The sequence below is a fragment of the Hakea prostrata genome, chromosome 3 (genome assembly GCF_041222555.1).
Source record: "Hakea prostrata isolate BN-2017 chromosome 3, UWA_Hpros_2, whole genome shotgun sequence".
Taxonomy (NCBI): Eukaryota; Viridiplantae; Streptophyta; class Magnoliopsida; order Proteales; family Proteaceae; genus Hakea; species Hakea prostrata.
The window spans coordinates 21,362,612-21,376,473 of record NC_142602.1 but is presented as its reverse complement, the minus strand read 5'-3'; the positions used below and the strand labels follow the sequence as shown (position 1 = coordinate 21,376,473).

The window sequence follows — 13,862 nt, the reverse complement described above, 5'->3', positions numbered from 1 at the left end:
TGTTTGGAATGTAATAATTTTATTATGAAGACAAGAGTAGGTTTTCAGATGTATATATGGTGATGGCGTGATGCAAAGTCTGAGAAGATAAGCAAGCCAAGAGCAAATCTGGAAGATAAATAGGGTAGGTATGAAATAATAGCTGAGTTGTAGAGCATGAGCCCCACTAATCTGCCAGCTGTAGGAGTCCCACCTGTTGTGCTGAGTCACACAACTCTTGTATTCTCAAAAAAGGAGCTTCATTGAGGTTCTGCTTGACTGAACAGCATCCCATGATTCCAATATATATATATCTTAGGAGGAGGCTTATGGTATCATTTTATATTAGCAAAAGCTTAATAGCATCTTGGATCACATCAAGGCAAATTAATAGACTGTTGCAGTTCTAAGTTTAATTCTCACACCTAGAAATTAGAACCCACAGATAGACAATAATCCTTAAACAGAAACTCTAAAGACGTTGGAAAACTTAAATGTTAAAGAAATTCTTGGGCAATAACTTCTAGAATTTCCACACCTACAAATTAAAACCCAAACTGGGGATTCCTTTCTCAACCTATGCAGATGTTCTGTTACAATCAAGGAGTTATATACACGGCAATGCAGTCTAGTATTCTATGAGCTCCCCAAGCACATTGAAGCTGATTACTATTTTTCAGAGATGCTGTTCTGAAGTAGTCAATTGTCATTCCCTTTGTCCACTGGATGTCATTCTTACCAACCTTCATTTAGATCTGCATTGCGAAGTGGGTGTTTCAAGCTGGGCATGGGTGATTTGTATGCTTCAGCTTGAGAGGAAGTGTTAAGATTAGCATGCTTGGGGGTATATGTGTCATACACACACTTCTTTTTTAGTTATTTACCAGGATTTTGATTTGTGGAATCTGTGCAACTCTTGCTTTGTCCATTCCTTCTTCACTTTTTTTTGTTTTACTGATAGATTCGTTACAAATTCTCCATTATTATCAATGATGTATAGCACAGAAGGGGCTTCTTTCGTAATATTTTATTATTCCTATTTGCCTTGCTGCAAGATTTTCAGTGACGAATTCCATGCCCTGGTTCCAGATTGAATGTTCTCTACTTACACGTCTTTCATGCATTTTCTTACCAAGCAAATTTACTATTTTATTGGAGTATGTATCATCAACTATTTAAAAATGCTGTAATAGTTTTCTTTTTCCATTTTACAAATCCTTTGCTGCTTCTTTGCCATCACAACCTGTGATGATGTTAACTTTTTAGAGGTTGAAGGATCTAATTAAGGGTGTCAATTTAGTACTGAACCAGTATTTGGTACAGTAATGAATAAATTTAGCTCATATCATTATTGTTCCAAATACCAAAAGGTACAAGTAAGTCGTACATATTTATTCAGTATAAAATGGTGATTTTTGGTACGATATTGTCATGGTCTGGTTCATTTGTATCATTTTTTCCGTACCATTACCATACTATTTATCAAACGATATAACTATGACATACCGATACGTACAATATTTGTTTGGTGCTATAAACGGAACAATTTTGAGTTCGATAAAAGGCACATATTATGAATTTACAACCTTAGATCTTATGCTGTAACCTGTTTTTTGTTTTCTTGAATAGAACTCGATGTGGCGTAATCATTGTTGAATAGAGCTTAACTTCTACTTTTCTCTTCTTTTAACCATTTTAATTTAAATATCAGGAGAGAACTCGCTTGCTACATGCTATTCGGACATCTTTCCGCTTTCTTCTAATAAAGCCTAAAGTCTTCTCTGAACTTTGGAATTGGTCTTGTTTCTTGAACCTCGTCCAATACTCACCGACTGCTGGTTCAAGAAATAATCCAGAGATTTCGAAAGCTATTTTGGACATAAAATGGTGCGGTATACAGATATTATCAATTGTTTTGAGAATAAGTGATAGAGCAACGTCATGCTTTGGTCTTGATGCAGAAAATTCGTTTTCTTGTTTATTACGGTGAGCCTCTTTTCTGCTTTCTTTCAGACATGCTGCCATTAAAATAGCTACAATTTGTAGGTTGCAACCTTAATGATATTCATGTTGCCTTTTTGTACTTGCAGCTGGGATGAGTTTTGTGAGGATGTGTCAGTAGAAAAGGCTAGCTGGTATATAGAAACAAGTCAAACAACTGAGCAAAATGGAGATGTTACTGATGGAAGCATTGATTTTGATCAGGAGTCCTGCCTGCAGTCTTTTGAGCTTCTGTGTTCCGAAGTTTCTTCTTTTGAGCCATTAAATAAAAACAGGAGGCTGTCAACATTGTAAGCAGGAAAACTTCTCCCCATCTATCTTTGCCTTTTTTCCTAAATTTTACTTGGTTTTCCCCCCAAAAAAAGAAGAAGAAAAAAAAAAAGATGTACTTCTTGAGCCATTAGGTAAATACAGAAGGTCAACATTGCATGCAGGAAAATTACTTATCTCCATCTTTGTTTTGCCTATGTTCCTAAATTAAATTGGTTTAAAAATAAAGTGCATAGGGTATATAATTTTTTCCCCTCTTCTTTCTCGTTACCAGTAAAGACTTTAATTTTTTCAATTCGGTAAGCTATACATTCCTTTGTTGCATTTTTTTCTGGTTTGTTCTTCCATCATGGATTGTGTTGCTTCTCCTGATATCAAGTTATCTTCTATTTCCAGGGGCAGAAAGCTAGAAAACAGTCACTTTAAGTTGACTTCCGCTGTGAAAAAGAGCTGTGAGATGGTCCTTCTGGCAGTAAGCCAAAAATGGCCTGTTCTTTTATATGGTCCTACAGGTTCGGGAAAGACGGCATTGATTCGCAACTTGGCCCAACTTAGTGGGAACCAAGGTAGTCCTCTGGAAAAACGGCACTGATTCACTTTAAGTTGATTAATGCCTGGTGTTTTGGAATTTAAACTAGTGCAGTGCTTGGTGTTTTGGAGTCTAAGCTAGTACAGTTTTTGTTTTTGCGAAAGCAAAGACTTCTCTCAGATGGTGAAGACAGTTTACAGAGTTTTTTTACTGTTTATGTTTCTGCACAGACTGCACTTTGGGGTGGGTGGGGCGTCACGAGTTTCCTGGCAATTTTTGGCTTTTTTTTTTGGTGGGGGGGGGGAGTCATGTAGAAGCTCTAAATAATAAGGATAGGTTAGTATGTTTTCTAATTGCCAAATTCTACTGGCCCATTGAAACTCTATCAGAGAATAGATGTTTAACCTTTGCCCATGATCAACTAACCAGGGTATGTTAGTGTATTCATCTCATGGTTCTCTCTGGAACTTCTAAATCCTAACTCGTATCTGATGTAGCATGTGGGTTTCTAAGGGGCAACTGTCGAAGTATGTTTGGATTCTGTGTAAGAAGAAGTATACACAAAGATATTTGGTCTCGATTGTCTTAAGTCAATTCATCTTTTATTTGTGCATACAAGTATAGCCTTAAAGCTGGTCCTTGATGTTATGTAATTTTAATTGGGAACTTGTTACCTGTCCCTCCACCATTACCCCAGTCAGCACACCTTTATATACATATTTAACTATGTTGGCATATTTACTTAAACACTTCTCTTGGCTAACGCTTGCCAAATTGTCTTGCTAGGTATCATAAGCATGTTCTGAAGTTAAGGACCATAGGAGATCCATCTTAGATTATCTATTATTATCATCAGTCATGTGTTGATAAATAGCTTGTGTAGTTCATCTTACTGGCATAAGACCTAATTGGTTATCTCAAATATTAATTTTCTTCTCTCAGGCATCACTCTCTCCCATAATTTTTATAGTATGAATTTAATTTTTATTTTTTTCCTAGTTGCAGGCATGGTTGATAACATCTACTTGGGTGATTTTAATTCTTGGATTTTACAAGACTGTTGGACAAGTTCTTCTGAACCTCATAGGAATTTATGCATCACAACCTTGGACCAACCCAAACCTACCTGGGTATCTAGATGTAGATGAACTGGGTCCAAATAAATTCTGGGTTTAGGGGGATATCTTATTATTCTGGGTTATTCACTGAGATTTAACTCATAGATTCTAACTTAGAATCTCATTTGGGTTTTAATTAAGGATTACAGTTATTTAGGTTAGTTGTCTCTTAATTTATCTTGAATATTCATGTTTTCATCATTTATCTCATTGAAAAGAATGAGTTGAGGCTTGTTTGTGCATGTCCACTCTCCTCCTCATTATCTGATTTATTCTCTCTCGTGTTGCAACTCTGATTCGTCCTGGGTTTCCCCCGCTTCTCCTTTACTTCTTCCTCCTTTCTGTCCTCCATTACCTTGTTCTCAATTTTCAATCAATAACTTGTCCTAAAACATCCCCATTTCCTGAAAATATAACATGAGGTTCTAGACACTTTTCAGATGAAAACTGAAGAAAACACTCAAAACTTCAATTCGAATAAAAGTAAGATGCAACCTAGGAATAGGATTCATGGAGAGAATCTGATTCCTGGAGTCATGAGGATTCTAACTTTTTCTTCCTTTTTCACCATGTGTTCTACCTAGCACTTTTAAGCTCTCGGAGGAACAAGTGAGCATTTCCTTCTTTCAAATTCTTAAAACAACAAGTAGTATTGCTTTCCATGAAATATACCCTTGCCCTAAATGGAGCTAAGTGGCATAATCTCATCGACCCCACCATATCAATGGAAAATGGCTGACCAGATCAAACACCTTTATAGTGAGAAGATGTTATAGAAACAAATGCTTGATAGATCTCCATAAAAATCTTGAATTGAGGTTTTGGTTTCAATGTGGGGCTTTTCCCTGGCTGATAAGTGAGCTATCCTAGAGTTTGAAAAGCTTTTGTATTTCTTATCTCTTCCAATCTCTGAATTCTAATTTATGTTTAGTGGCTCTGATCAAATTTGGATAGGATTTATTAAAGTATCTTTATATCTATCTATTTATTGAATTGCTATTTTTATATTTATACAACAACAACAACAATAAGCCTTTTCCCAACTAAATGGGGTCGGCTACATGGATTCTTGCCCTCCAATCGGTTCTGTTCAAGGCCATGCTAGATACAAGGCCTAAGCTATACATATCCTTCCTCACCACTTCTCCTAAGGTTATCTTAGGTCTACCCCTAGCTCTTCTAGTTCCTTCAATTGGATTATTCACTTCTCCGACGAGCATTTATAGGTCTCCGTTGACGTGGCCGTGCCACCTCAACGACTTTCTCAGCTTATCCTTTAGGAGCACTCCCGGCCACTCTATATGATCGTTCTTATCTTATCCATCCTGTTTTGCCACTCATCCATCTTAGCATCCTCATTTCGCTCCCGTTTATCTATTGATTCTTCTTCGCCCACCTCGCCCGTCATCATGCTGGTCGCCGTCCTTAATTTTCCTTTGCTTTATGGAATCGCATCCTGCCCGGATGCACCTCTCCACTTCTCCACCCTATTTTTTCTTTGGGAACCTCATCTTCTAATCACCTCTTTTACTTATGTTGAACCTAGGTACCTCAATCACTCGGGATCTCTTTATCGTCGTATCACCACTTCATCATCTGCCCGATCTGCTAAGTTACAAACTGATATTCTGTCTTCGATCTACTGTTTAAGCCTTTTGATTCCAAGCTACTCTCCATGATTCTAATTTGGTATTAATCCCCACTTGGGTCTCATCAATCAACACAATATCATCCGGCATACACCGGGGCCTCATCTTGATGTCTTTGGTTAATTCATCCATTATCGGCAAATAGATATGGGCTTAGTTGACCCTTGATGTAGCCCACTGTTATCGGAATTCATTACTTTGTCCCCCCACTGTTCTAACACTAGTCACCGAACCATCATACATATCCTTAACTATATCTACATATTTACTTGCACACTTCTTTTCTCTAGTCTTGCCAAATTACGCTCTGGGACTCTATCATGCTTTTTCTAGGTCATAAATACCATATGAAGGTCTTTCCTACATTCTCTATACCTTTCCATAAGTCTCCTAATTGTAAATAGCCTCCGTTGTAGATCTTCCCGCATAACCCAATTGGTTCTCCGTAACTATAGTTAAGTGTCTCAACCGGGTTTCAATTATTCTCTCCCATAATTTCATCGTATGGCTCATCAATTTAATGCCTCTATAGTTATTACAACTTTGAATATCTCCTTTATTTTTGTAAATTGGAACCACAACACTTCTCCTCCAATCATCCGGCATTTTCCCCGTGCTCATAATCTTATTAAACAACTTAGTCAACCAAATTAGTCCATGGGTTCCTAGCTCTTCCAAACTTCAATTGGGATTTCATCGGACCTTGTGTCTTGCCGAGTTTCATCCTCCTTAGCTTCTTTTACTTCGGACATCGAAATTCTACGAATATAAGTTCGGACACCGCCTTGGTGAAGTGTAATCGTCCAACATAAGTGCTTGAAGATGCTCATTTAGTAAACTAGAGATAGGTTTCCCATCTTTTCTTAATATCCTCCTCACAAACTAATACTTTACCATCTCCATTTTTAATACATCTAACATGGTCAAGATCTCTACTCTTCCTATCCCTCATCTTAGCTATCTTATAAATAGATTTTTCCCCTTCCTTTGTGCCCAACTTATTGTATAACTCTTCATACTTCCTTTCCCTTGCTTTTCCCGATTTTCTTAGCTTCATTTCTATCTAACCTATACCTTTGAAGATCCTCAACATCCTTAGTTCTTTGCCATGTCTTAAAACTAGCTTTTTATTCCTAATGGCAGCTTGAACCTCACTATCCCACCACCACGTCTCTCTATAAGATGGATCTTTCCTTTTGATTCACCTAGAACATCTTTAGCCACTTTCTTAATACACATAGCCATCTCATTCCACATTGCATTGGTATCCCCTTTAAAATCCCATTTTCCTTGTTTGACTACTTCATTAACGAAGGATTTAGAGTACTCTCCTTTCAAATTCCACCATCTTATTCTGGGATAGTTTACCTTGGACCTTTTATGTGTTCTTGGGACTAGCACATATCCAGACCACAAGTCTATGTTGTGCGCTTGCTTTCCCCGGTATCACCTTGCAATCCTTGCACAACAATCTATCGGTCCTTCTAGTTAGGAAGAAATCTATTTGGCTTCTATGCTGTCCACTTTTGAAAGTAATTAAATGCTCATCTCTCTTTTTGAAGTAAGTATTTATAATAGATAATCAGCGTAGCAAAATCCAAAATTGAAATCCCCTCGTCATTCCTTTCTCCAAAACCATAACCTCCATGAACACTCTCATATCCTCTTTGATCTTTTCCAATATGTCCATTTAAATCACCTCCTATGATAATCTTTTCTCCTTGACGAATTCCTTGCAGTAATCCACCCATATTTTCCCAAAATTCTAGCTTTAGACTTTCATCTAGTCCTACTTGAGGTGCATATGCACAAATTATATTTACTAACTCTTTTTCCATTACAAGCTTGATAGCAATAATCCTATCACCCACTCTTTTAACATCCACCACATCATTTTTTAAATCTTTATCCACTATTATACCCACTCCATTTTTATTTGTTTTATCCCCGATACCAAAGTTTAAAGTCATCCAACTCTTTGGCTTTTTTACCCCTCCATCTAGTCTCTTGAATGCAGCTACATTAATCCTTCTTCTCCTCATAACATCTATCAATTCTAAGCTCTTACCAGTTAGAGATCCTATGTTCCAAGATGCCAATCTAATCCTACGCTTATGCTTATGGACTAGCTTCTTTACCCGCACTCGTCCACGGCGCGGGAACCCTTGCCTACTTATCACCGCATCCGGGCGCCGATGCGACGCGTCGCGTACAGGGGACGCCCTAGCTAACCCTTGCCCACTTATCACTACACCCGGGCCATAGTGTAGCGCGTCGCTTCTTTTGTCGGGGAACGCCCTAGCATAGCTTTTATCATATAAGGTCGAATCCATGAAAAAATGTTTGGCTAGATTTTTTTCCGGTGCCGGCTGCCGACCTGACGCACCAACCCTCCTCCTTTACCCGGGCTTGGGACCGGCAGCAAAACACTGGCGGAGTTTGCTATTTTTATATTTATAATATATATAATTTATAATAGTAATATGAACAATAATATTAGAGCTGGTTCAGGGGTTACCCCAATTCAGGATGAGTTTCAGGAATTTATAGCTCATTGCAGGGCATGTCCTGTTAGATTGAGGGACCTCAGCCCTAACATTATCTTCCTTCTTTACTCATGAATCTTACTTTTACCCTTTTTTTTTTTTGGGGGGGGGGTTTGTTAGGTTTTGGGGAAGTCATTTGAGGTGGCATGGTTGTGTTAGAATGTACTAAATGAGTTAAGTGAAGGACCTACCATAACCCTTGAAGAGTGGAGATTCAAAGGTATGCATAGCTTAGGTCTCATTTTAATTTTTAAGTACTTCTTCAGATAGAGCTTATTGGTGAAAAGATCTATGTAGCCAATCCCATTTATTTAGAAGGCTGAGTTGTTTTGGTGTTGCTGTTGTGTTTTCTACTCTTTTATGTCATTTGTTGTTGCAACGTTACTGCCCATTTAGTTGGTATAAGGCTGAGTTGTTGTATGGCAGTATACTGAATAAATAGATAAAATATAGTAGTAGATCTAGAAAGAATATTTATAATATATGACAGACTATAATTCTTTAATTTAATAAAGGTAAAATCTAAATGCAAATAAATGTAAATTAAAGAAAAAAAATTATTTTATAAGAAATTTTGTTTTTTGACCATTCCATAAATTAGTTGATGCAGTATCATTAGATTGGTTGAGCCAGTAAGGCAGACTTTGGAAACCCAAGTGCAACAAGAATCTGTGCAAGACTTTGGTCCTAGGAGAATCAGAATTAGTTAATTTGGTGTTTTTATTTTCAGTCTTCTGATTTAGTTTTCTTATGTGAATAAATTAAGAGTTAAACTTTGAGTTTCATTTTGTTTATGAGTTTCATATTTCAACTAAGATTTATGTTGTTTTCCATTAATAAATGTTTGCAACATCGTGCTACATGATTTAGAGTGTATTGAGTTGGAAACTGAGTGTTATTTGAGAATTAGATTGTGGAGTTTTTCAGCCTTTCCCTGCGTATTCCCCCTTTTCCTTTCTTCGAGTTCTCCTTCTGTCATGTCCCACCACAGCAGCCTATTCCTGAGGTCCGCATTATTAGTTTTGTATCTGAAAGTGGTACTTGTAATTTGGACCCTGGTGATGCAGGTCTATCACCAGCTTAGCCTATTTTCCTTTTAAATCAATTAGTTTAATTGGTTTAATTATGTAAGTTCTGCCCAACTTAAGTTGTAAGGGCAGAATAGTCTTTTTCTATGTTTTATTTCAGTTTTAAAAAAAGTCAGTCCATTTATATTTTCCTAGTTTATTAAGAAGAGTCAGTTTGTTTATATTTTTCTAGTTTAAGTTATTTTCAGTCAGTCAGTTTATATTTTCCTAGTTTAAGTTATTTTCTAAGTCCAAAGTTCACTAGGACTTCTTAAGCCCTCATAAATTAGAATAGACTGGAATTGATCAGTCGTTCCCCCCCCCCCCCCCCCCCAGTTCAAGCCATGAGTGCTTTTATGTATGTGTTGCTGTTGCAACTAGTGGTTATGTCAATTTTGGTTAGAGAAGGTCCAAGAGTTGAGTGTTCCTTTGAGGTTCGTGGTGCAGTTGGGCCAAATTCTTGAAATGGCTGAATAGACAGCATTTAAGATGCCATTCCATTTGGTCTAAGCATTCCACAAGGCCCCCTCTCTTGAGTATCTTGCACACCCCACCCTCCTATCACCTTTTTATTTTCTATTTTACTCCTTGGCTTTCTTTTAATGAATTTTGGACTTGCCAAGTCATGCCAATTTCAAAGATAGAGCTACAACAATTTAGCCGCGTTATCTGTCTCACACTTTAGGTGCATCATCCCCTGGCCATAGTGACCTTACATCCTATTTTTATCCCATTTTGACATCTTTAGACTTTAGTTCTTCATCTCTAAAATATTCACCCCATATCTCTAAGATGAAGGAACCCTTTCTTGGTCCCATATGAAATGGTTCTTTTCAAGATCTTGTAATGCTGCTGGCCCTCATTCAATTGGGGCTTAGTTTGATGGTGTATGCCCAGTGCTGCTGTACTCTAGCTCCTATTGTATAACTACATATAATTTGTCTCCTGGAAATGTAAATACGCAAAGACTGTTATGAGTTTTAGTTCGTATGCTTTTCTTTTTCTTGTTACCCAGGTAAGGGTATTTATGTAATAGTGTTTTTTTTCCACTTCATTATAAATAAAGGGCTTGGGATCACACTGATCATACAAGCCATTCTACCACAATCGGTTTTCTCAACATGGCATTGGAGCCAAAAGTTGATTAGGGAACCAAAAAAAAAAAAACCATATCGTTTCTCTCTCGATTCTGCAACTAAATACATACCTGTAGCCTGCTGCCGCCGCCGCCGCTGCAACTACGCCACTGCCATCCTCTTCGCTTGGCTGACCTGCAACATCCATCGTTAGCCTTCCACAGTCATCGTCTGACCTGCCAATCCCTTTTTCAACCATTGTATGACCTGCAATTATCATCACATATTCACCTGGGCCATCGACTCACAATTCCAGCATCATTGCAACACCCTGCAACTTTTTTTTAACCCATTGCTAGCTTCCTTTCCCATCAATAACCTGCAAAACACCCATTCCAGCAGCCATTGAACCAGAGTTTCACCATTCCAGCAGCAATCGTACCCATTCCAGCAGCCATCAAACCTTCGTGCAACTCATCCTTCTGCCTCTTTTGAAACCCTGCGACCTCCCTTTAACCCCATCGTGCTTAAATCCCTTTCCCCCCTTCTTTTGCCTTATAAAGTCCCTTTTCTAATCTCTAATTACACATTATTCCCTGATTCCATACTAGCCCCTCTTCAAACCTTTAATTACACATTAGCCCGTCAATTTCTGTTTTTTGCCTTCTAGTCACCACCCCCCCCCCCCCCCAAAAAAAAAAAAAAAAGAAGAAGAAGAAGAAAAAAGAGAGTATTTTTATACCTTATCCTATGAATCCTATGAGTTCCTAAATTTAGTTGGGTGGTCAGGCTATTCAAATAATGTTTCAGTTATTTCGAAAGGGTGATGACTAACATCTATGCCTCAATTTTAGTTTGTATTTTTTCTTGTTAACCAGGAAAGGGTATTTATGTAATAGTGTTCTTTTCACTTCATTATAAATAAAGGGCTTGGGATCACACTGATCATACAAGCCATTGTACCACAATCAGGTTTCTCATCACATTCTAAGCATTAATTTGGCTAGGGGAAACACAAGCATACGACACCCCCCCCCCTTTCATTACAAGTTACAACATGGAGTTACTTGCAGATCTAACATCTAGCTGTGTACCACTAAAGATGTATGTGGTGCTTGTGCTTCTTCAAATGCAACATATATTTTGTGCTCTACACTTGATGCAGTATCAATAGACTGGTCTAATGGGCTTCGGTCCAACCCCCCCCCAAAAAACTGGTCCAGTGTGTTTTGGTTCAACTGGAGTTGGACCTAATTAAATAAATAATTCCAGTTTTATTTTTTAGTCTTTTATTCACCCCCCCAAAAAAAAAAGAGTGAGTGAGAGTGTGAGACTTCCGTTTGAACTTTGTTTTTGAATTTCATATTTCGACTAGGGTTCGTCCCCCCCCCCCCCCCCCCTTCTAAATACATGCTTGTAACACCAAATTGAGATTAGGATGATATGAATATGAGTTTCATGTTACTTGAGAATCAGAATGAGATTTCTTCCCTTGATCTCTACTTTTCCCCTTCTTCCTCCTAGTCTTTGAGTTCTGCTTCTGTCACATTCGACCTTAGCAGCCTATTCTTAAGGTCTGGATCAATGTTATGTCTATTTACTAACTTTTTAAGAATCGGGTTTGGGAAGAAACATTATTTTCAAGCTCCAATCATGCAACTCTTAGCAGTAGAAGGGTTGAATGAGTGGAAGAATGCCAAGTAGTAGGAAAATATCAAATCATTTGATAGAAGACTTGCAGTTTTTAATATCTCCTTGGCACTACTGAAACTTGTGATACTCCCAGCTTTTGGGTGAAGTCAAGTGTTGAAACTTGTGAAATATGTCCTAGCAGGGCCTAATCCTGATTTGGATCCGTATTGAACCTTGATTTTGGTTTTGGTTTTGGTTTTTGACAATGTTGAAACTTAGTTTTCTCAGTTGTGACTGGGATTTAGGACCTTGATTTGAAAGGGAGAGAGGTAGAACTCCATGTTCCTCAACTAACTAGTATTGTTGGTCAACTTTCCTTTGGGCAGTTCCTGTTGTAGCAGCTTGCATGTTGAAGGGTCATAGATCTTGCAAAAAGACCTTTTCTCTGGGTTTTTTGGGGCACTGTGGAATATATTATTTGAAGTCTGAATTTATTTGTATTCTGAAGTAATGCTACATTTAGTTTTCTCGGTCATGACTGCAAAGTTTGACTGGTATTTAGGACCTTGATCTGAAAGGGAGAGAGGCAGAACTCCATGTTCCTCAACTAATTAGTAATTAGAGTTGTTGGTCAACTTTCCTTTGGGCAGTTCCTGTTGTAGCAGCTTGCATGTTGAAGGGTCATAGATCTTGCAAAAAAGACATTTTCTCTGGGGTCTTTGGGGCACTGTGGAATATATCATTTGAAGGCTGATAATTTATGTTGACTCTGAAGTAATGCTTCTTGCATTTAAACAGGTCTCATGTCAAATACTACACTAGTTTCAGTTTTCTAGATGTAGAAAATAAAAAATATGTTACATTTAGGTGCTTCTTGCATAGATGAATTTGTGAATTTCTTAATTTTAATTTTTTTTTCTTAACTCTTCTAAAAGATTATTAAATGGGACTTTTGACTGTTATGATGTTATCCACTATTTTGCCTCTTGCACTTTGGGCTGCTACCACATTTTGCCTAACTAAGTGGGCCATCTTCTTTTTCATTCTTTGGGTGTTTCTTCATTTTTAGTATATTATATATCCATCTCTGTTGATTGTTACTTTCCTGTTTTTAGTTCTTTTTATTCACATGGATGAACAAATGGATGGGAAAACACTGATTGGGAGTTACGTATGCACTGAGATAGCTGGGGAATTCAGATGGCAGCCTGGTTCTCTCACGCAGGTTTACTTTCATGCTGAATTTATAGTTTGCTTTCTAGAGTCTACCTTAGTGCTGTTCCAGCATATGTAGTTTATTATTTTTACCTGTTTACAGGCAGTTATGCATGGACTCTGGGTGGTCTTTGAAGACATTGATAAAGCACCATCTGAAGTACTATCAATCCTATTGCCTCTATTGGAGGGTTCAAGTTCATTTGTGACCAGCCATGGGGAGGTATCTAGATTCTAACTTCTTTATCATACTTTGGCATGATCTAAAATGTGCACATTTGGGTTCCCTGAACATACATACATATGCAGGCATTGTCTTATACTGGGCTCAATTCACTGACAATGTATTCAAGAAATTTGATTGTGGATGAACATCATTGTGGCTTTATGTAATAGCTTGTGTTTTGTGTGTGAGCAGTTACAATATGGCAACCGAGCTAGGTTGAGTGTTTAACACCTGGAATCTGCAGAGTGGTTGTGTTATGTGTTGTTCTGCCCCCATGCCTTATACCCCTGATGCCACATGATGATGCTAATAATGTTCTGCGTAAAGCTGTGTGTTGACCTCTACATGTGTATTGTGTGGCTTGACTTTCTTATTTGTGTTTATTCTCCTTTGGGGGGGGGGTTGATGGGGTGGGGTTGGTGAATTGTTGTTGATATACATCGTCATGGCCCTTATTTAACGGCCTGAGATGTTTTTATTAAGCTATTAACAACAGCTGAATTGCACGCCTAGTCTAATTGTAGGAACTCTCAAAAGAAAGCAAGAAAACAGTT

At 37.9% G+C, this 13,862-nt stretch overlaps 1 protein-coding gene across 4 annotated transcripts in view; it reads left to right on the top strand.

The window, feature by feature from the left end:
* LOC149021545 (midasin-like protein) overlaps window positions 1-13,862 on the top strand; it is a 117,690-nt gene that overhangs the window by 21,818 nt on the left and 82,010 nt on the right. For all 4 annotated transcript variants that reach the window (XM_089149763.1, XM_089149764.1, XM_089149765.1 and 1 more), the window contains 5 exons: window positions 1,691-1,965; window positions 2,070-2,270; window positions 2,647-2,816; window positions 12,983-13,092; window positions 13,186-13,305. In XM_089149763.1, the coding sequence (XP_089005889.1) occupies window positions 1,691-1,965; window positions 2,070-2,270; window positions 2,647-2,816; window positions 12,983-13,092; window positions 13,186-13,305 (876 nt within the window). The remainder of the gene's footprint in view (window positions 1-1,690; window positions 1,966-2,069; window positions 2,271-2,646; window positions 2,817-12,982; window positions 13,093-13,185; window positions 13,306-13,862) is intronic.